The 22,611-nt window shown below is 38.1% G+C and overlaps 1 protein-coding gene across 1 annotated transcript; it reads left to right on the top strand.

Annotated features, from left to right (window-relative positions):
* Positions 1 to 20,639: 20,639 nt before the first annotated feature.
* On the top strand, positions 20,640 to 21,311 carry LOC123234509 (putative N-acetyltransferase 8B). Its single transcript, XM_044660410.1, has one exon. The coding sequence runs from the start codon at positions 20,640 to 20,642 to the stop codon at positions 21,309 to 21,311; it is 672 nt and encodes a 223-aa protein (XP_044516345.1).
* The last annotated feature ends 1,300 nt before the right edge of the window (positions 21,312 to 22,611 follow it).

Here is a 22,611-nt window from a genome sequence, read left to right on the forward strand (position 1 = left end):
AGGATGGGAGGGAAAATAGGAGAGGGGGGACTCTCAACCTCCCCTCCCAGGGTTTGTCCATTAACAGATCCTGGAAATGCTGCACTCATTTCTTTACCTCTATGTTTCTGCTAACCTGAATTTTTTTCCTCACAAAAAGAGAGGCCAGGGATTAGAGGTAAACATGCATTTAAATTAGGGCAGAGAAGTAAACCTCTGCCTAAGTGTTAACAATTTTCCTAATTGGGAGCTCTGAGCTATTGTGACTATACTATTAACTTTTTATTCAATTTAAACTACATAAAGCATCAGAAGAGAGGACTACAGAGAAACTGAGAGACCATTGCATTATTTCCAGATTTTATTTAAAAAAAAAAAAGATATTTATTGTAACAGACTGTGGCTGATTAAATGCTGAAGAGACAAAGCAATAGAGAGGAGAGGGCAATGATGATTACCAGCTGACAACTACATCCTCCACAGTAAATCCTGTAACCATCAGCTTTCCATTCTATTGGAAACAACATGTAAATAGATAAGGGAGACAATGTGGTACAGGAGAAAGATGAAAAGATCTAAAGTTAGAGGACTTGGGTTCCAATCTTGTGTTGCTGGGAAGTGTTAGAACTAGGTCTTTCTTTCTTTCTTTCTTTCTTTCTTTCTTTCTTTCTTTCTTTCTTTCTTTCTTTCTTCCTTCCTTCCTTCCTTTCTTTCTTTTGAATATTTTTCTATGGTTACATGATTCATATTCTCTCCTCCTCCCTTCCCTTCCCCCTCCCAGAGCTGATAAGCACTTCCACTGGGTTACACATATATTAGCCAGGTCTTTCTGATTCTCCCTATGACACCACACTGGCTCTCCAGGCTATGGTTTCTGCCACCATGTGGGATCCTTGGCCAATTGGCCAGTTCCCAGGTATTGTTCAGTCAAACTGACCTTCTCATTGTTCTTCTGACATGACTTGACATTTCCCATCTCAGAGCCTTTGCATGAGTCATCTTCCCATGTCTGGAATGTGGTCCCTCCTTTTAGAATCCTCAGCTTCCTTCAAAGGCTCATCTCAAGTGCCATATTCTTTTGGATTCTCCCCTGAGGTCCTTGGAGCTTACACATACACAATTCAAAACTACTTTGTACATGTTTGTAAATACTACTAAGGGTATCTATTATTTCTCCCGATAGAATATCAGCTCCTTAAGGACAAGGACTCTCAATTTTTAATTTTGTATGCAGAATGCCTGGCACCATGCCTGACATAAAGTAGTGCTTACTAAATGATCAGTTCGCTAGCATTCCGTATGTCTGATTTTTTTCATCTCAGGAGAATGAATAGGGAGCTTCCTGTGGATTCCCCAGTCCATCCTAATCCATCCCTATTTCAGTCGAGTCTGCTCTCTCCCAAGATTTCCTCTTCCCAGATGTTTTCTTCATGTCTGATCAAAGAAAGAGGTTTAAGCCTGGAGTGAAGACCAGTGATGGTAGGATGAGAACTTACATTGGAAAATCACAACTTTAAGAGCAGCAGCCAGGACAAGGACCGAGATTGTCAGGACAGCTTGGATGATCTTTAATTTTCTGATGGCTGGACAAGGGAAAGAGAGAAAGGAGACATTAGCCAGGCCTGAAGGTTGTGGCTTCCAAAGACTGAGACACGCCCCCCCCCTACATCTCCATCACTTGGATGTTCTCTGATGATAAGATCATAACTTTAGGTCTGGAAGGGACAAAATAATCCACCCTTTCCTCTTTTGACTGATGTGGAAACTAAGACCTAGATATGGGGCAAATCTTGCCCAGCACCACAGAGCTTAGAGTAAGAATTAGAGTTAAATCCAAAAGAAGGGGACCTTTGGCTCCAGGTCTCTTCAGTCCATCCCCAGAGCTGTACTCTTTGCATTGGCTCATAAGACAGGCCCAGGATCACGGTCTTACCAGAAATTATCTAGCCAGTGAGATAACATGTATCATGCTTGGCAAACTTTTAATGCTAAAGAAATGGTAGCCATTATCATTATTATATCATTATTATATGGCAGAAACCATCCTTGAGTGGCCAGTTTCCTATTCATATTTGTATCTGCTTTATACCCAAGAGAGCACAGTTGTCTGTAGTCCTTCAGTCAAGCTGTCTGTGTCCCTCCTCTTCTCAAAAGCTTCAATAACTCTCTGTTGCCTCCTAAGCAAAATCTATATGGTGTTCTAGGCCCTTTACAGCCCACCATCATCCTGATTTTCCAGCATTGTCCCCAATTACTCCTGCTCCAAGGAACCTGGACCACTCTTTGCTCCCATCCCAATTTTCTGCCTGTGTACACAGAGCAATCAGCACCTCCATGACTTGGATTGTGATCTCTTTATGCCTGAAATCACCTTCCTTTCCATTGTTTCTCACTGAAATCCTAGACATCCTTGAGTGGCCAGTTCAAGCCCTGTCTCCTCCAGGAAGCTACCTCTGATCTCCCCTATTAGTAACAGCCATTTTTGCCTGTGCAATTTCATGACCCTTTTTGTGTGCCTCTAGAATGATTCCTGGGTTCAAATCCTACCTCTGATGCTTATTTCTCTGTGACCTTAGGTAAGTCCCTTTATTTTTGTTCCTCAGTTTCCTCAACTGTTAAATGATGAAACTTGATGCCCTCTGAGGTCCCTTCCAGTTCCAGATCCATAATCCTAAATAGAAAAGTGTTGTTGCCTTCAAGGAACATAAAATCACAATGGCATGGGGGAGAAGAAATGCTAGCATAACATCATATAAGACACTGTAAGTTAATATATCAGCATGCCTGGTCCCAACTAGAAGCATCCTGGGAATTGGGAGATAGGGAAGACTTGACCTCTGCTGCCTAATTCATGAATGGAGAGAGTGAGGCTTGTCCTGGACTTTGATGGCCAGAGTGGCTGGTGTGGATAGTGGAAGAAGGAATGTGATACAGTCTGAGGATGAGAAGGAGGGACCTCCCTTGGCCAGAGAAGGTTCCTGTTGGGAGTCAGTGGAAGTTAAGTTGCCAGATCTTGGAGAGCTTTGAAGGAAGCTTAGGTTGTATTCTATAGGAAGAAATTGGCCACAGCTTGTGGGGGAGGAAGAGTTGGCTTGGTGTGAAGTGTTAAGATATTTTGGGGTCTGCTTGTGTCCCTCCTTCCCAGACTGCCTCCAAAGACAAATAACCTAAGGAGAGCAAGGTGAATCATGTGTGTGGCTCTGATTAAATAATTTGACTTCCTCTTGGCTCCTTTGATTGTTTTATTATGCCATAAAGGTAGTATGTACTTCTGCCTTGTGTTTACTGTCAAATAAATTTAGCCTTATCTCTCTCCTGCCTTCTCTTAACTCCACTATAGTAATAGACCATCTAGTGGCTAGAGAAATGCAGGAGGATAGCTGGCAATCAGCTGCAAGGAGGAAAATGTGACTAGATCTAATTAAATAATTGAGTATTCACTTATTGATTATGCTGTTTGCTTTTGCCTATGTTAGGTCAAGACAGGAGTGTCCTCATAGCTAAGTAAAGGCTGAGCAGACTGCAGAATCCTCTTTCCAGAAAAGGCAAGAGCCCCGTCTAGATCATTTTGGTCACGAGCCTCCATGATGGAACACTCATGAGGAAAATACATTGGGCAGAGAGCCAAATTGCTGCACGGTGAACCGCAAAGGCAAGCAAAGAAGACATAAGACCACAGACCTTACTTCAAGTATGTATAGAGGGCGAGGAGGATTTTGCTGTGCCCTGAAGAGGATATGCAATGACAGAACTGAAAGGGTTGGAAGAACAGATGTCTCATCTTCCAGGTTATCAGGAAGGAGGAAATGTTCTTTGAAAGAATGGAAGGCGTACTTGAAGGAGAAACCTGAGGAGAAGAAGGAGGCAAGGAGGTCCAAGGACATGTTCACCTGTACCATGGGATGGGATAATAAAAGAATGGGACACTGGGAAGTGTAATGTAGAGGATGGCAGGATGGAATCCCTGCAAAATACAGGGTCAGCCTCATCCAAAGTTCTCTCATCCTCTACATTACAGAAGAAGGGGAAAAGAGACTTGGGGCTTCTGGAAATAATAGATACAAAGCTTTTCCTGGAGAGGGGAACTAAGCCATAGCTAGAGGAAGAAGCTTCCTGGGTTTGTGGTGGTGGAAAGGGACAGATGACACCAAGTGAGTGGGCATCTAGCCAACAGAAGACATGAGTAAGGGTGGTTAATATCTCTATTCTAAGGTATATGTGTATATATATATACATATATATATATATACATATACATATACATATATTCTCCCCCTCACACAATCAACAGAGAGATCTCCTTCTTCCCAAGATAAGCATCTGGATCACAGTGGAGAGCTTTTGGAGACTTGTTAAATTTCCCAACTACTATATAACTCTAGTGTTTTGTGTAGGGACAAATTCATGATATTATGAGGAAGAACCCAAAAGGTATTGCTAAGAATTATGAAGTTCTAGGGGGAAATGCACTTCTACTAGATAAGGACAAGGGAATTCAGAAGCAAAAGACAGTTTTGGAAAGTGAACATATGGCTAAGAAGATGATGTCTGAGGATGGAATTTGGACTTCTGGGCTCTAGCTAAATAGATCAGCACAAAATGCTCTTGGCCAGAGATAGAGTGCTCCTAGCAAGGGCTGTGAAGAATTGTGTTTATCTGGGAATAACACTAGTGCTCTCTTCTCAGAGCAGTTGTGAGAACTGAATGAGATCATATGATCATATCTGTAAAGAACTTGGCAAATATTAAAGTGCTCTTATTGTCATAATTCAATTTCTCTTAAAATGGTTTCATCAATTCTATATTTTTTCTTCCTCAAAAACTGGTATTGATTTCATTATTGCATTTTCATATTCCCTACATCTCCAAGACAGGCCACTACCATCTGGTGCATAACCTAATTTTTATATTTAAATACTTCTTCATTCTTCTCTGGCCTTCCTTTATCTGGTAGCCTTTTTGAATCTCGGGCCTCTTGGTCCTGATAACACTGTAAGAAACAGTTACTTTGGGATCAGTTAGGCGATTCAGTGGATTAAGAAGTCGTTGTTTCATTACCATTACTTTAGTGACTCTTGCTATTTAGGCTAGCTTAAGCTTAGAAAAAATTGGCTTTCACTGTGTTTTTCATTATTGCAGCAAGAGTGTATTTTGTTAAGATGGGACAAATTAGGAATTCATTTTAATATTTAATTTCTAAAGGAAAGTCAATTGCTTTAAAAGAAATTTACAATCTGATTACACAGTGTCTAGTACATAGTAAGTACTTAAGAAAGACCTGGTGATGAATTGATTTCAATATCGTAATACCATAATGTTCTCTAAAGACTGGGTAACATTGATGTTATTCTTGTATTGAAGTAAATGTAGAATGAAAGAATATTAACCAACTTAACACACTCAATTGATGGTTTTTGTTGTTGTTTTTTTAATGTCAATTTCGTCTTGTTTTTGGAAATATCTATCAAATGTAGAAACCCTCTTATATTTAAGCAAGTATTAATACCATGACAAATCATCATAGCCTTTGTAGTGAAATACCTCAAGACGTTTCTCCATCAGTATAATCTATTGTCTGCAGCCAAACTTTGCCATAAAAATATGGCTCAAGTCTGAACTTTGAACTAAAATTTTTAGTATTGGAAGTTAGTGACCGAGTCTGGCTACTTAAACTTTATGATGGGAGTGAGTAGGATTTGAGTGTTGCTAAATTTTTTTCAACCCTACTTTCTGTCTTAGTAACTTCTCTAAGACAGAAAGGCAAGGGTTAGGCAATCAGGTTAAGTCATTTGGCTGGAGTCACATAGTCAGAAAGTGTCTGAGGTCAAATTTAAACCCAGGACCTCCTGCCTCCAGCCCTGGCAATCTATTCATTGTGCCACCTCACTGCCCCTTGTTTTGATTTTTTAAAGTCGTTACTATTAAAATGGCCAATATGATTAAAATGACAATCCTACTTAAACTAATTTAATTATTGAATGCCATTGCAATTAAGTTACCAAAAAAATTTTATTGAACTAGAAAAAAAGAATAATAAATTTCATTTGGAAAACAAAAAGTCAGGACTATCAAAGGAATTAATGAAAAAGTGTAAAGGAAGGAGGCTTAGTAGAATCAGATTTCAAACTGTTATAAAGCAGTAATTATTAAAAATATCTGGTATTGGCTAATTAAAAGAAAAGTAAATCAGTGGAACAGAAGAGACATACAACAAATGGTTGTAAAATATTTTGTAACCTTGTGTTTGAAAAAAAATAAAGATCCAAGTTTTTGGAATAAGAATTCACTCTTTGGTAAAAATTGTTGGGAAGATTAGAAAGCAGAAACTAAAGACCAATATCTTATACTATTAACTAAAACAAAATAAAAATGGATACAAGACCTAGACATAAATAGGGATACCATAAGCAAATTAGAAGAACAGGGAACATATTGCATATTAGATTTATGGATAGGAGAAAAATTTATGAATAAGCAAAAGATGGAAAGCATTGTGTAATGTAAAATGGATAATTTTGAGTACACTAAATTGAAAAGTTTTTGGACAAATAAAAGTAATGTAGCCAAGATTAGAAGGAAAGCTGTAAGCTGGGAAATGTTTTTAGAGTTTCTTGAGTAGAGGTCTCATATCTAAAATATATAGAGAACTTTGTCAGATTATATGAGAATATCAACCATTCCCCAATTAAAAAATGGTCAAAAATATGACGGCCAGTTATTGGATGAAAAAATCAAAGCTATATGTAACTATATGTAATTATATGAAAAATGCTTTGTCATTATCTATTAGAGACACACAAATTAAAAACAACTCTGAGATATTATCCCACACCTATCAAATTGGTTAAAGTGATAAAGGCAAAATGACAAATATTGAAGGGGATGTGGAAAAATGGGGATGCTAATACATTGTTGGTGGAACTGTGAACTTATCCAACCATTCTGGAGGCAATTTGGAATTTTACTCAAAGAGTTGTAAAATTGTGTATACCTTTTGACTTAGCAATATCACTATTAGGATTATTTCCTAAAGTGATCAAGAAAAAGAATCTATATGTTCTAAAATATCTATAACAGCTCTCTTTGGGATGGTAAAGAACTGAAATTGAAGGGATGCCCATAAATTGGGGAATGGCTGAACAAGACATGGCATATGATTGTAATGGAATACTATTGTGCCAGAAGATCACAACAAAACAAGAGGATCACAAAAAAAACCCTGGAAAAACTTACACGAGCTGATGCAAAGTGAAGTGAGTAGATTGACAATATTGTACATTGTAACAACAATAATGTACAATGATCAACTGTGAATGACTCACTATTATCAGCAAGGTAAGGTCTCAGTTCAACTCCAAGAGACTCATGACAGAAAAGACTATCCATCGTCATAGACCAGAGGCCAAATGCACATTAAAACATAACATTCTTCACTTTGTTTTCTCTATGAATTTTTCTCTAGTGTAAACAATATATGTCTTGTTTCCCAATATGATGAACAAGAAAATACGTATTATATGATAATATATACACAATCTATACCATTACCTGCCTTCTGGGGGAGAGGAGAGGGGTGGAGAGAGAGAAAAATGAGATATACATTTTTGAACATAACTAATGTGAGAGTTTGTTTATCTCAAATAAGCATGTTTATTATCATTTACGACATCTTTATAAAACATATGTATTATATTATTGTCATGTTACATATTATATTACATATTAAAATAAATCCTACATAAAAAAGATTACATTGGAAAATGAGTTTCTATGCCCACCAGATTAAGGAAGAAAGCATTTTGAAAACTCTGACATACCAAAGCAATCCCCTTGTGATAGAAATGCTCTGACATAATCTTGTGAAGGAGGCTTGAAGCATTCATTCTTGGTCCTGTAAATAGTCTTATGTGATTGTTAAATACTAAGTATTAATAACTGGTTCAGTTTCCAGCATTGTTTTAGTCTGTGATCTCTCATTTTGTAAGCTCATTTGAATAGTCTTAGCTAAGCATAGGACATGTATTGCTTTAAATATTAACATAAAAGAATAAAAAACTTTTTTCCTGGAGCCTGTGTGATGCAGAGAACTTTAAACTTCAAAGAAAATGGGAGGGAGAGAACTTCCCACATATCTCAGGGCCAATAGAGAGGGGAATAAAAGCAGATAAAATAACTAGGAGGCAATCTCGAAGAAGAAAGCCATCCATAATTCCTCATGCCTTCAGATATTTATACACAAATACAGAGTAGTAAAAATATAATGAGGGTGACCCCGAGCGACTGTGTGACCCATTACCTACTGGTTGTGGCCCTATGCTCCTAGAATGGAGTCCCAGGATAAAAAAATATATAATGATAATAGCTAGTTTATGCAGCATTTTAAGGGTTGCAAAGCACATTGTATCTCATTTGTTCTGTACAATAACTCTATAACAGAGGTACTAGCATTATATCCATTTTATAGATTAAGAAACTGAGGCTGAGAGAGGTTAAGTGATTTTTCCAGGGTCACACAACCACTAAATACTTAAGGAAGGATTTGGATCCAGATTTTCCTGACCCAAAGTTCAGTAGCCTATCCACTCTACCACCTACCTACTTCAAAAGGAAAAGAATAAGAGATACTAATAGAAGAAGGACAATTTGATTGTATAGATATACCTGAGACTTGCTGGGATTATTTTTATATCTGAAATATGTCTCTGGAGAAACAAAATCAATGAGCAATTCCTCACAATTATTCTGTAAGATCTACCTTTTTGGGGAAATCTACTTAGGGCAAGAAGTATGATGAAGAAAGGATATTTGGATAAAGAAAAAGGGAAGAAGAAATAAAAGCAATATTATTACAAGCTATACATGCCACCTGGATAGAAGGAGTCGGGGAAACAACAAATCTGACACTAAAATTCAATATTGTAGTGAATGGAGACTTCCAGAATCCTAATGCTTGCCGGAGCTCTTCTCTTTGCAAAAAAGAAGCAGCTGATAAACTTCTGACTTCCTTAAATTATAATTTCATGCTTTAAAAGTTAGAGGAAATGACTGGCATTATGGACCTGATCCTGACCAGTGTGGCAGAATATATTGAAATAGAAATATGGGAACCTTAGAAGCAATTGACTATAATATCATGGGGGAATGAACAAGAGAGAAGGAGTGGCTGGCCAGGTATAGTCAGATAAATACCCTCCTTTTGGAGAGGGCATCTTCCAGGTTTCAGGGAAAGAATAAAGGCTCACTTGCTTTCAGTGATACAACTTGTAAATTTTAGAACCAGGACTCTTCCCCTCTCATCCAGGCTTTTTGCCTTCAATACTAGAGTTCTTTCCAGTCCACTTTGCTTCCTTTCTTGCAGATGGGCCTCTGATACAAAGCAAAAACAAAACTCCCAGTTGTTTTTCCTGGTTTAGTCCCTTGAGATCAAACAGATTAAGTCTCACCTCTTCAAAAAGTTCACCCCATAAAGATTTGACCACAGCTATCATGCCCTCAGTTTTCTCCCAGTTAAAAATCTCTAATCCTCTGTAAAATGGACTCAAGACTCTTCATGTCCTGGTTGCCCTCCTCAAAATAATCTCCCACCTGTCCATCTTCTTCTTAAACTGTGGATCCCAGAACTTGACATTAGACTCTAGATGTAGCTTGAAAAGGTCCAAGCGCAGAGGGTCTCCAGCTACCTTATTCTTGTTGCCATTGGAGTGGATCTCAGAAATTTTCTGATCCTAAAAACTTGATGTTATAGAGGAAAGGGACCCGAGAGACCTTTTTGTCCATTATTCCCTCATTCCTTCCCTGTTTTAGAGATAAAGAAATAGACCTAAAGAAAACCACACAGTTTGGAAGTAGTAGAACCATAACTCAGTGCCGGATACTGTATTCTCATTCTAAACTCATCTCACATCTTGAGGCTTCTCTGGTTTGAGGGAGTCTATCCTGTCTCCATCAGAATGTTAGCTACTTGAGGGTCCAGGTTAAGGTCATCTTTTCTTTGCCTCAAGCCCGGGGTAGAAGACACAAAGTATACATGGGATAGAGTGAGGGGAGCAGGGGGACATTTTGTGAACAAAATCTTCTTCATAAGAGATTGGCAAGACTCAAGCTGCCCTATCTCCTTATGTTCCCTCAGCCTTCTGATCCTTTAAGCAAACTTCTCCCACCTGGAAAAAGATGGTTCTAAGGATGGGGCTTGTATGGATCAGACTTGAGGCTGCTTCATATGGTGGCTGCATTTGGAGTCAGAAAAACCTGGGTTTGGATGTTAACAGTTGACTCACTGTGTGGCCCCAGACCTTAATTTCCTGACAACTGAGATTCCTTCCAGATCTCAGTTTCTGGTTCTGACTTTCTAGAGACTTGTTCTCTTCTCCACACATTCCAGGGACCCCTATTGCCTTACCTTTTTCAGTCTGAGGTGCCATGTTTCTTTGAGATTCTCCCTCTGTCTGTCTTGCTTTTTCTTCAGGAGCTGTCTGGTCAGTGGGAGTCCTTCCTGACTCTGGACTCTGGTTCGAAGGACAATACCTTTCTCATTCCTTGCCATCACTCAACCATCAGAAGAGGAAGTGACAGAAAGACATCTGGCTCCTTTACTTCCTTCGCATTGTTTCCTATAAATCAGTGGTGGTTATGCCCAGAGAGAGGGTGCTCCTGGCATTCTCCCATCCTTTCCCCTGACTCATCAGGTTTACTTCACTGTCATAACTGGGAAGCCATAAGGGTCTGTGATAAAAGAGGGCCAAAGTCAATGATGTAGGACTGATAGGCATTGTGGAGCTGTAGTCTTGGAGTCAGGGAATCTAGGAAAATCTGGGCTTTGTTATGTATGTGCTGTGTGACAGTGAGCAAATTATTGGAACTCTCTGAGCTTCAATTTTCTCTTCTGTAAAATGGGAATAAAACAGTAGCAGCATCTACTTCAGAGGGCTGATCTGAGGGAAGAATCATGAAAAATTTAAAAATGCAGTAGAAATGTCATGATTATTATTAATCATTCAAAAATACTAAATGATCATCTCTATTCTTTAATGGGAAAATTCCAGTCCTTTTCTCTCTTCCTTGCACTTCTGCTAACGCATCTTGATATGTTGTTATTTCTTTGCTCTCTCATCTCTATTGACTTTTTTGATCTTGTGGTCCCACTTAAACACCCCGTCACCACGATCTTTTTTCAAAATGACTATCATTTTGTGGCTATGTCTTCTTGTATTTTTGCTGGTAGTGGGATTCCCCCCCGCCCCCTTTTACATCCCAAGTAGAGAACTTTATCTTTTACCTATTGAGATTATTTTGAATTCTGGCTCAGGTAGCACAATACAATGGCAAAACCATTTGATCTTGAATTAGAACTCAATTTCAATGTGAGTTCTTGGAGGGCAGGGACAGTTTTTGCCTTTCATTCTGTCCCTAGTATTTAGCACACAATCAGGCATATAGTAAGTATCTAATAAATGCTTGTCAATAGACAAATTCAAATAGTCACTCAAACATTTCCTGCCTGAGCAGATCTTAATCTGTGCCTTAAATTCCTTCTCTGCTAAATGAGATTAGATTAAGTGACCTTCAAGTTCCCTCCCCAATATAAATCTATGATATTCTGAAACTACCTACTTGGTGCTGAAAGCTGTATGGTCTAGGAGAGGGAGGAAGGAAATAAGCATTTATTATTTAAAATAATATTTCATTTTCCCCCAATTACATGTAAAAACAATTTTTAACATTCATTTAAAATGTTTGAGCTCCAAATTCTCTCCTTCTTTTCAACCCTCCTTCTGCTCCATCCTCCCTGAGACAGTAAGCAATTGGATATAGATTTTACATGTGCAATCATAGAAGACCCTGACCATATTAGTCACTTTGTGGAAGAGATAGATCTTGAATAATAATAGTAAAAGAAACAAAATATGGTATGTTTTGTTCTGCATTCAGACTCCATCAGTTCTTTCCCTGGACACAGATGAATTTTTTTTATGATGAGTCTCTGGAATTGTTTTGGATCACTACATTGATGAGAATAGCTAAGTCATTCATGCTTGTTCATCGAACAATATTACTCTTAATTTGTATAATGTTCTTCTAGTTCTGTTCACTTCACTTTGCATGAGCACATGTAAATTTTTCCAGGTTTTTCTGAAATCATCCTGCTTGTCATTTCATATATGCATGTTTTAGGAATTGATTCCCAGACATTTGATACATTTTGTAGTTATTTAGAGTGAGAATTCCCTTTCTATTATTTTTTCTTGGATTTAAAAAATTATTATATAGGAATTTGGTTAAATTCTTGGGGTTTGTTTTGCAGCTGGAAACTTTGCTGAATCCATTGCCTCAATTAGCATCTTTACTGATTCTCTAGATTTACATTTATCTCTTCTCTTCCTAAATGTTTGTTTTTTAATTTCCTCCTATTGTTTGATTGCTATTGCTTATATTTCCAGAACTATATCAAATAATAGTGGAAAGATCGAACATTCTTGTATTCCTTCTGTATTTAATGAAAATTGTTCTAGTATATTTGTCTTACATTTGCTTTTGTTTTTAGATGGATGGTTTACATGATATTAAAAAAGTCCTTTTATGCCTTCACTTTGTAATGATTTTTTTTTAGTATAAATGAATTTTGAACTTTGGCAGAAGTTTTTTCTGCATCTATTAAGATAATCATGTAGGTTGGGATGTTTTGGTGTTCGATAGGATTAATTCTGCTGATTGTTTTCCTAAAGTTGAGCCATTCTTGCATCCTTTATATAAATCCAGCAATCATAATTACTGATTTTTTTAGAGAAATTTCTGTAATCTATTTGATAAGAGTTTGTTTTGAATATTTGAACTGATATTCATTAATGATTTTGATTAGATAATTTGACTTCTATGTTTTATCATTCAGTGGTTTAGTCATCAGGATTATATTTATCTCATAAAAAGATTCAGGAGAATGCTTTCTTTTTCAATTTTTGAGAAGAATTTGTGTAGCATGAGCACTAACAATTCTTTAAATATTTGATAGAGTCCTCCTGGGTACTCATGAGGACCAAGAACTTCCCTTTGGAAGTTCTTTAATGGTTAGTTCTATTTCCTATTTAAGATTTTCATTTGGTCTTCTGCCAATTTGGGCATTTTAGATTTCTTGTGTTCTCAGTTTTGTTCACATATAACTGCACACAATGGGCAGATAGGTGAGGCAGTGGATAAAGAGCATGGACTCAGGAAGACTCATCCTCATGAGTTCAAATCTGACTCAGATACTGAAAAAATGAAATCATATTATTGTTTTTATATCACTTATTGTAAACCAGTTCATCTTTAATGATCCTTTAGGTAGCATTTGTATCTATAATGTTAGAAAGGTTAGTTCCAGTTGTTAATTAACTGTGTATAAGCAAGGATAGATAAGGAGAAGAGTTAGCTTAAGAGCTCTTGCTATCAACCTTAGAATGTTAAGTACACAGCTTGACTGAATCCTGATTCTGGATAAAAGGTAACAGAACCAACCATATATAGTCAGCTGTTGAAGAAGGAATTTATTACTAGTGCTTTCTTTTATAAGAATTATAGCAATAACAGTATTCCATATTTTATGAGTCAAAAAGATAACTGTTTATCTAAATTAGTTACAGGAACAATAAAATGCTTGGATCTTGTGCTATAACTTATTAATTACTAACTAGCATGCTTTAAACATTTGGTTTTGTTAATTGCTGATCTGTATTAATTGTCAAAAGCCCATAAAAATAACTGTGAATGTTCAAAAGATGTCTTCGACACAATCTTTGGCACAGGCAAATTAAACCTCTGACTCTAATTTGCACAAAGATGGATTTTCAGCTCAGAATGAAGGCCTAGATTTTCTTTACTTCTTACAATACTTACTAGCTATGTTACCCTGAACAAATCACTTCACTTTGCTTCAGTTTCCTCATCTCTAAAATAAGCTGGAGAAAGAAATGGCAAGACACAACAATATTTCTGCCAAGAAAAACCCAACTGAGGTCACTAGGAATTGGACATAACTGAAATGATCTAATAGCAGCTATTCACAATCTATTTTTATTATACTTTTTATTTCTTCTAGTTTATTGTAATCTGATACTGCTTACTGCTATCTTGGCTCTTCCACCTAATAGCTATATAATTCCAAATATCACTTAACCACTATTGGCCTCAGTTTCCTCATTTTAAAAACAAGAGTGTTGAAACAGATTATCTCATTGGTTAATTCTACATCATATTAACAATGGCACTTTGAGAAAATTTCCCCCTTCCTCTAATTTATTCTTTTGTAAAAACGAAAGAGTAGACTAGAATATTGAAAAGTTTTCTTCTAATTTTCCTAAGATCCCATTTTGGGGCTTCAGTTTTTTCCTTTGTAAAATAGGAGGAACGGGTTACTTAGGAGTTTCCTAAGCATTCTTTCAGCAGCAAAATCCTGTCCTCCTATACATTCAGCCTGGTCATTGAGGATAAAAGGTTTTCCCAAACTGACCCTGTAGTCACAGAACCAAAGGAAGCATCAACTCCTTCTCAAACAGTTCAAAGCTCTGGCTTTAGTACCAAGGAAAGCATTCCTGTTTCAGCACTATGTTTAGAGAACAGCCCACACAAGGTCTCTCTCTTGCACCCTCTTGTGGCAGGAACGATGTCACGTTGCTGTTTCAAAGGAGAGACTTCAATGGAATGCCGGGAATTATAAAAGCAGAGGGTCATAAAAGTAGACCAGAGAGGGATCTCAGCCTAGCCCCCTTCCCACCTTGTTTTTCAGATGACAATAAGAACATCTACCATATGACTCCCCAAATGTCACATAGGTAGTGAGTGACAGAGCTGGGAATTCAAACTCCAATTCCTGTGGCTCTATATTCAGTTTCCTTTTAGAGATGACCATCATTTTCATGCTGAAAGAGGAAAATCAAGAGCAAAGAGGGGAAGTGAGTGGCAAAAGTCTTACAGCAAGTCAATGGTATAGCCAAGACAAGAATGTGGATTTCCAGTTCAGCGGAATATTTTTTCTTTCCAAGAATTTATTTCAAAATGCTCTACCAAAGAAATCCTGGGTAAGAGCACAGTGGTATGAGCTTCCTATCTGCTTTTATGGGTCCCTTTTTAAGATCAGTCATACATAACCATCCTTCCCTCCCTTGTCCTTCCAAGGTTTGTGACCTAATAGGAAGAGTATTAAACTTAGGGGGCAGTGGGGTGACTCAGTGGATAGAAAGCCAGACTTAGAGATGAGAGGTTTTGGGTTCCAATCTGGCCTCAGATACTTCCTAGTTGTGTGACCCTGGGTAAGTCACTTAACCCCCATTGCCTAGCCCTTACCACTCTTCTTCCTTGGAACCAATACACAGTATTGACTCTAAGACAAGGTAAGGTTTTTTTTTAATAGTATTAAACTTCAGCTCTACCACTTACTAGCTATGTGACTTAGGTTAGTTCAATGTGTCCCTTTAATTCTTCGTTTTCTCATCTGTGACATAGGGATAAATATAACTATGACCATAGACCTAGAGCTGGAAGCAAATTCAGAAGTCATTTAGTTCAGCCTTTTAATTGTTTAAATGAGAAAATAAAATCCCAAAGAGGTTCAGTCATTTTCCAAAGGCTTCCTGGTAGTGAACTCTTTGAATAAGTTCTGTGGCACATAATGCCATTTGCCAGATGAAACCTCCCTCTCTGGATGATTGAGGAAAAGGTGTTTGACCAACTGTGAAATGCTACAGAAATCTGATGCAACAACTCTCCTGAAGTCAAGCAGATCATTAACAAGAGAAATAAGATTTGAACTTCATCCCTCTGCAATTTAATTCAGTTAACAGCCATTGTGCATACTCCTTCCATTCTCCCAGACCCATCACAATCATATGCCTCAACTTGTTCAGTCATTCCTGAATGAACAATGAATATTTCTCCAATTATCTAAATATGACTTAATTTGCACAAAAAATTTATAATTGTATTCATTTACTTCCTAGGTTTCTTTTGGGACTTATTCACACAGATATTTTATTCTGTCTATGGTTATTTTAAGTGGGGTATCTATTTCCATCTCTTCTTGCAGGCCTTTGTTAGTGATAAGTAGAAATACTAATATTTATGTAGACTTATTTTATATTCTGCTGCTTTGTTATAATTATTACTTGTTTCAAATAGTTTGTAGGAATTTCTGCATATACCATCATATCAAGAAAGATAGTTTGGTTACATCTTAGCCATTCTGATTCCTTCAATTTCTTTTCTTCTCTTATTGCTATCACTAGAATTTCCAATATAATATTAAATAATATGGGTGATAATGAGCATAATTGTTTACTCTTGATCTTCAGAAGGCTTCTAGCTTCTCCACATCAAAGCAATATTTTTTGATGGTTTTAAGTAGATATTTTTTTTTACCATTTTAAGAAAAAAAATCTACTTGTACCTATACTTTCCAGTGTTTTTTAGTAGGAATGAGTATTGTATTTTGCCAAAAGCTTTTTTTGTATCTATTTATATAATCATATGATTCTTCTTATTTATATAATCAGTTATGTTGATAATTTTCCTTATATTAAACCACCCTTTTAGGCCTTGTATAAATCCTTTTTGGTTACAATGTATGATCTCTGTGATATATTATTGCCTCCCAGCTTATATTTTATTTAGAATTTCTGAATCTGCATTCATTAATAAAATTAGTATATAATTTTCTTCCCCCATGTTTGCTCTTTCTGGTTTTGGTATCGATGCCATGCTTGTCTTATAAAAAGAGTTTGCCAGAACTCCTTCTTTACCTATTATTTAGAAGAATTTATTTGATATTGAAATTAATTGATCTTTAAATATTTGACAGAATTCACTTATAAATCCATCTATTCTTGGAGCAGCTGGGTAGCTCAGTGGATTGAGAGCTAGGCCTAGAGACAGGAGGTCCTGGGTTCAAATCTGACCTCAGACACTTCCCAGCTGTGTGACCCTGGGCAAGTCACTTGACCCCCACTGCCTAGCCCTTACCACTCTTCTTCCTTGGAACCAATACACAGTATTGATTCTAAGATGGAAGGTGAGGGTTTAAAGAAATAAAATAATAAATAAATAAGTAAATCCATCTATTCTTCATGCTTTTTTTCCTCAGGAAGTTCATTTGTGGCCTATTCAATTTCTTTTTCTAAAAAAAGTTTATTTAGGTATTCTATTTCCTCTTCTTATAATCTAGATCATTATAGGTATTCTTCTATTTAACTTACATTGTTAAATTTATTGGCATGTAATTGGGTGAAAGAACTCCTAATAATTGCTTTGATTTTATCTTCAATGGTGGCATATTCATCCCTTTCAAGTTTGTTGATTTTTTTCATAAAACCAACTCCTAGTTTTATTTATTCATTCAATGATTTTCTTACACTCCATTTTATTTATCTCACCTTTAATTTTTAGGATATCTAGTTCTGGTGTTTAGTTGGAGATACTTTATTTGTTCTTTTTCTAGTTTTTTCAGTTGCACCCCCAAGGACTTCCTCAATCTCGAGAATGTTATAAATATCACTTGGCTTTGATCCCGTTGACTCCTCATAAGCTTTTTGATGTCAGGTTACAGAGTCCAAGAGAAATACAACTTTGCTCCCAAGGACATGTTCTTCTACTGCAAACTCATTGAACCATGGTCTATCTAAAATCCTTTGGAGTGTTTCGTTCTGTTGAATCCTTTTACATAAGAGCAAGGGGAAAGGTTCATAGGCGTATCACTAGGGGGAAGGACTGGAGAATGCTAGGATAAGCTTTGAAGGGGAATTTTCCCCACAATTGAGGGGCTGTAGCAGAAAGGTTCATATTAGAAGTGACTAATCAGTGACCAAACTGCTATGGATCCTAGAGGATGGGCTCCTGAATAAAGGAAAGGGTTGGTATAGGGCTGACCCGAGGAATAACCTGGTTTTTCTCCAGTACTCCTGGACATTGGCAATACACATCCCTGGCTGAGCTAATCACATATGTCCCAAGGTAAACCAGAAATCTGCCAAGTGGGAAGGACTGGGTATAAAATTAAGACACTCATTCTGTTAGGACTTGAAACCCAAATTCCCCACCTCCATTGACATTCCCCCATACTCCTTAAACCAGGGAACAGTTCCTAGTAGCTGTTGTATGATAACAGTTTTGATCAGATGGGGTCAAATGGGATTGTATATTTATTTTAATTTTTGTTATCTCAGAAACAGGAAAACTTTGGCCAACTGCTTGTCTTCCCCAGACAGTGTCTATGAACATGTTTGGTATATGCCAAGCTGAGTCATTCAGGAGGGAATTTTAGGATGAATGAATAAGAAAGGCTGTTTCTAGGAAACTAGATAAATTCTTTGCAATAAGTTTCTCCAAAAAAGATCTCATATCTGAGAAATAGGCGTAAATGACTCAAATTTATGGCCAAGAGCTATTTCCCAGTGGGCAAATGGTCAAAGAATATGAAGGAGCAATTTACAAAGAAATAAACTCAAGTTGTCAATAGCTACATGAAAAAATGTTCCAAATCATTCATGATTAGAAAAATAAAAACAAAACAACTCTGAAGTTCTACCTCATGCCTGCCAGATTGGCAAAGATGATAAGAAAGGTAGGTTACAGGGGCTATGGAAAAACATGCATATAGTAATATACTGTTCACATAAATTGGTCCGGGGTCCAGGGGTTCCCAAACTTTTTTGGCCTACCGCCCCTTTTCCAGAAAAAATATTGCTTAGACCCCTGGAAATTAAATTTTTTAAAAATTTTAATAGCAATTAATAGAAAAGATAAATGCACCTGTGACCAACACCGCACTCCTGGATCGCTGTAGCACCCGCCAGGGGGCGGTAGTGCCCATTTGGGGGAATCACTGGTCCAGGCAATGTGGAAAGCAATTTGGAACTAAGTCCCCAAAGTCACTAAACAAGTCCTACCCTTCTGCCTATCAATACTACTATTCATCCTATACCCTCAAAGAGATCAAAATAAAGAGGAAAAGTATACAGATGAATAAAAATATTTATAGCAGCTCTTTTCATACTATCCAGATACCGGAAATTAAGGAGGTGGGAAATGGTGAAATAAATTTTATTCCTCTGATCCAAACTCTTGTTCCTGGCTACTACTCCCCTTTATGTGTTGTTTCTCCTTATTAGGGAAGGAAGATCCTTGAGAGCAGACACAGTCTGCCTCCCTTTTGAATTTCTATTCTCAATGTTTATCTCACTATTTTCCATATAGTTGGCTTTTAAGAAAATTCATTCATTTCTGTGATCAAAAGTTAAGCGTGGGAGTCTTCTGCTTTGTTAAACATCTAAAAGAAATCATGGTATCACAGAACCATTAAGGGACAAGAACCTTTAAGGATTCCCCAATCCAAAACAGAGTGGAACAGGAGTTCTCTCTACAGGGTGACCATCTAGCTGAGGCTTGAAGACTTCTAGTAATGGGAAAGCCCATTCCCCCTACATCCCTCTCTGACCCAGTGACTTCTGGTAAGTTCTTTCTCAATGTGTGATCCTAAGGAAAGCCTGAGTCTGTACCTGGCTGCTAGCTGCTGAAAGCACTGTATCCACAAAACTAGAACCGGATCAGAAGAAGGATTTTCAGGATGTTCATACTAGGATTCAGTTATACCTCTGGGTTAGTCCGAATCATAGCCAGAAGGCTAGGATGCTTGGGGAGGGAGAAAGCACAAAGAAAAAGGGGATCCAGAGGCTAGGGAGATGTGGATTGGCTTCTCCAATCTCCAATGGGCTAGCCTGGTTCTCTCCTCAACGGGAAGAGCAAGATGATAGGTTGGACAGGATGCCACACTCAGTATTTGAGTATTGAGTGTGAAAGGGGGTGGAGTTGGTAGAAGAAAAGAGTGAAAAAGTGATTATTGTGCTCTCAGATCAGTCCAGCAGTTGAAAGGCCACTGATCTTTTGGCAGCCCACATTGACTTGGAAGCACTCGGGGAAACATTTATAAAAGCAGCCTGAAAAGAAAATACAAATTGCAAAGGCAGCAACAGCAAAAGACGGAAGTGTCTAAATCTAGAAAAATAAGAGGTAAGGAGACAGGAGAGGGAGTTCCCCTGGAAGAAGTCTCATCTGTCTCTGAGTTCTCTTCATAGGACAAAAGATTTAGAGCTTAAAGAACCCTAAGATGCCATCTCTTTCACTTTCTCCCACCTCCATTTTACAGATCAGAAACCAGTTTAGATAGGTTAAGTGACTCACCCACTGTTATTCAAGGAAGAAGTGACAAAGGCAGAATTAGAACTCAAACCTTCTGACTCTATAGCCAGCACTCTGTCCCATGTACCACACTGTCGGGGCAGCTCTGAATTGAGAGAAAAGACATTTAAATCTCATCCAGGGAGTCTGTCTATTCCAGATGTCCCAGAATCACACTCCTGGATTTCTTTAGTCCTTGCTTCTTCCATCCTCAGCCAATTTACTGTCTTGCAGACTGACTCCAAATGGGGGAAAAACAACTCTAGAGCTAATAGAGGGTAGAATAGGAACAGTTTCTCTCCTTTGCCTCCCAATCCCCCATTCAGGCAACAGCTTTTTTTTTTTTCCAGGAAAAGAAAGTGAGTTCTAGGGAGGGAGGTGGTAGGACTGAGTTGGACTGGATAAGGAGAGTGCCAGTCTTCTCTATTCTATAGGGTCCCTTGGAGAAGGAGACTGAAGAATCCATGGCTCCCTATTACATCCGGAAATATGAAGACCAAGACAGGGAGACTGTGATAGACATATTCACTAAGGGAACACTGTATCTGATTCCTTCTTGCTTCTTCCATCTGCTGAAGCAACCAAGAGGCTTCCTGCTCCTGTTAGGGGGTCCGGCACTCCTGTTTCTTGGGTCTGGTTCCCTCCTCCTGTCTCTCTTGGCTTTCCTGGGCCTCCTGGCTGTCCTGTGGTGGGTTGCTGGATATCCCTTCTCCTCTTATCTTGACCATGCTTTGCGTACAGACATGAGAGACATCAGGAAATCCTACCTCAGTGACACAGGGTCTTGTTTGTGGGTAGCAGAGTCAGAGGGGCAGGTGGTGGGACTAGTGTGTGCCTGCCCAGTACAAGAGGCTTCAGGAAGACAGAAAAACCTGGAGTTGCTACATTTGTCAGTGGACCAAGAGCACTGGGGCCAGGGTATTGCCAAATCCCTTACTCAAACTGTGCTCCAGTTTGCACAGGACCAAGGCTATGATAATGTGGTCTTGAGTACTATTAAGCTGAATTACCCAGCTCAACAATTATATGAGCGTCTGGGCTTCTGGAAATCACACGAAGCCTTTGTTTCTCTGAAATGGAAGATAATAGCGATTCCTTTTTTTTTCTATGAATATACAGTTGCTTCTTCACTCTGAAGGCTCTCTGAACCTTCTTTGCCTTCAACTCTTTATTAATATATTGATTGATCCACAATAATACTGAGCATACCACAACACTCATTAAGGCTGTTAACTGCCACCATTGACTCTCTTCCCTTGTGCCAAAAGCCCTACTGCCAAAAAATAAAAGGGATTTATGATGGGTAGAATCACAGAATCTCAGAACTAGAAAGGATCTCCCTGGCATCCAGGCTAATTCAATGCTAAACAGGAATCACTACCATATTATGTTGATTAATGGTAATCCAGTCTTTGCTCGCACACCTTTAGTGAGAGGAAAAACACTGCCATGGATAGAAGTTCATTCCACTTTTTTATATTCAAGACATTAATAAATTCTTGAGATTTGATGGTGAGTTGGGTCATTTCTTTAAATGTCAGAAATCTAGAATGAACAAATCAAGATGGTGCTCTCTGATTACCTGCAAGGAATGCCTCATTGTATAGATATTAAGCACAGATGGTATAAAAACATTAAATAATATGACAGAAATGGATTTTGGGGAAAGGGGAATCCTTTACTTTGTAGAGTGTTGTCATTGTTACTCCTCCAGTAAAAGCCACCCTTTGATGCCTCAGGTTGAGAAGGTGTGCTTTGCAAGGCCATACGGTCAGAGTATGAGAGCTGGCAGGTGCCATCAATCTAGAAGGGCTTGGAGCATGCACTATGTGATGGATTATGTCCCAGAAATACAGAATTGGAGAGATGGAAAGCACTGCAGCAGCCATCTACTACAATCTTGACATGAAAAGAATTTCCACAATGACCTACCCAACTGGTGGTAGTCCAGCCTCTGCTGAAAAACTTCCAAAGATGGGGAACTTCTGACCCCATCAGATTGCCTTTAATCTCTTATCCAAGGACTAGCCTAGGTGAACTTGGAGAAGCTCATCTCCACATCTACAAGGCAATGAATTTTTTTGCTTCAAAAATTCTTGATGTGGGGGCAGCTTGGTGGCTCAATGGATTGAGAGTCAGGCTTAGAGACAGGAGGTCCTGGGTTCAAATATGGCCTCAGACACTTCCCAGCTGGGTGACCCTGGGCAAGTCACTTGACCCCCATTGCCTAGCCCTTACCACTCTTCTGCCTTGGAACAAATACATAGTATTGATTTCAAGACAAAGGTAAGGATTAAAAAAAAGTCTTGATGTTGAACCCTATCTGAGAACCTTAATCATATTTGGGTATTGTGTCTTTCTAGCAGTCTGGTGAAGACTGTGGATCTCTTCTTAGAATAATGTTTTTAAATACATAATATCAAATACACAGCATTA

The sequence above is a fragment of the Gracilinanus agilis genome, chromosome 2 (genome assembly GCF_016433145.1).
Source record: "Gracilinanus agilis isolate LMUSP501 chromosome 2, AgileGrace, whole genome shotgun sequence".
In the NCBI taxonomy this organism is placed as follows: domain Eukaryota; kingdom Metazoa; phylum Chordata; class Mammalia; order Didelphimorphia; family Didelphidae; genus Gracilinanus; species Gracilinanus agilis.

Bases quoted from the DNA above. Each gene is read 5' to 3' on its own strand.
- LOC123234509 (XM_044660410.1), top strand. From the start codon at position 20,640: ATGGCTCCCTATTACATCCGGAAATATGAAGACCAAGACAGGGAGACT.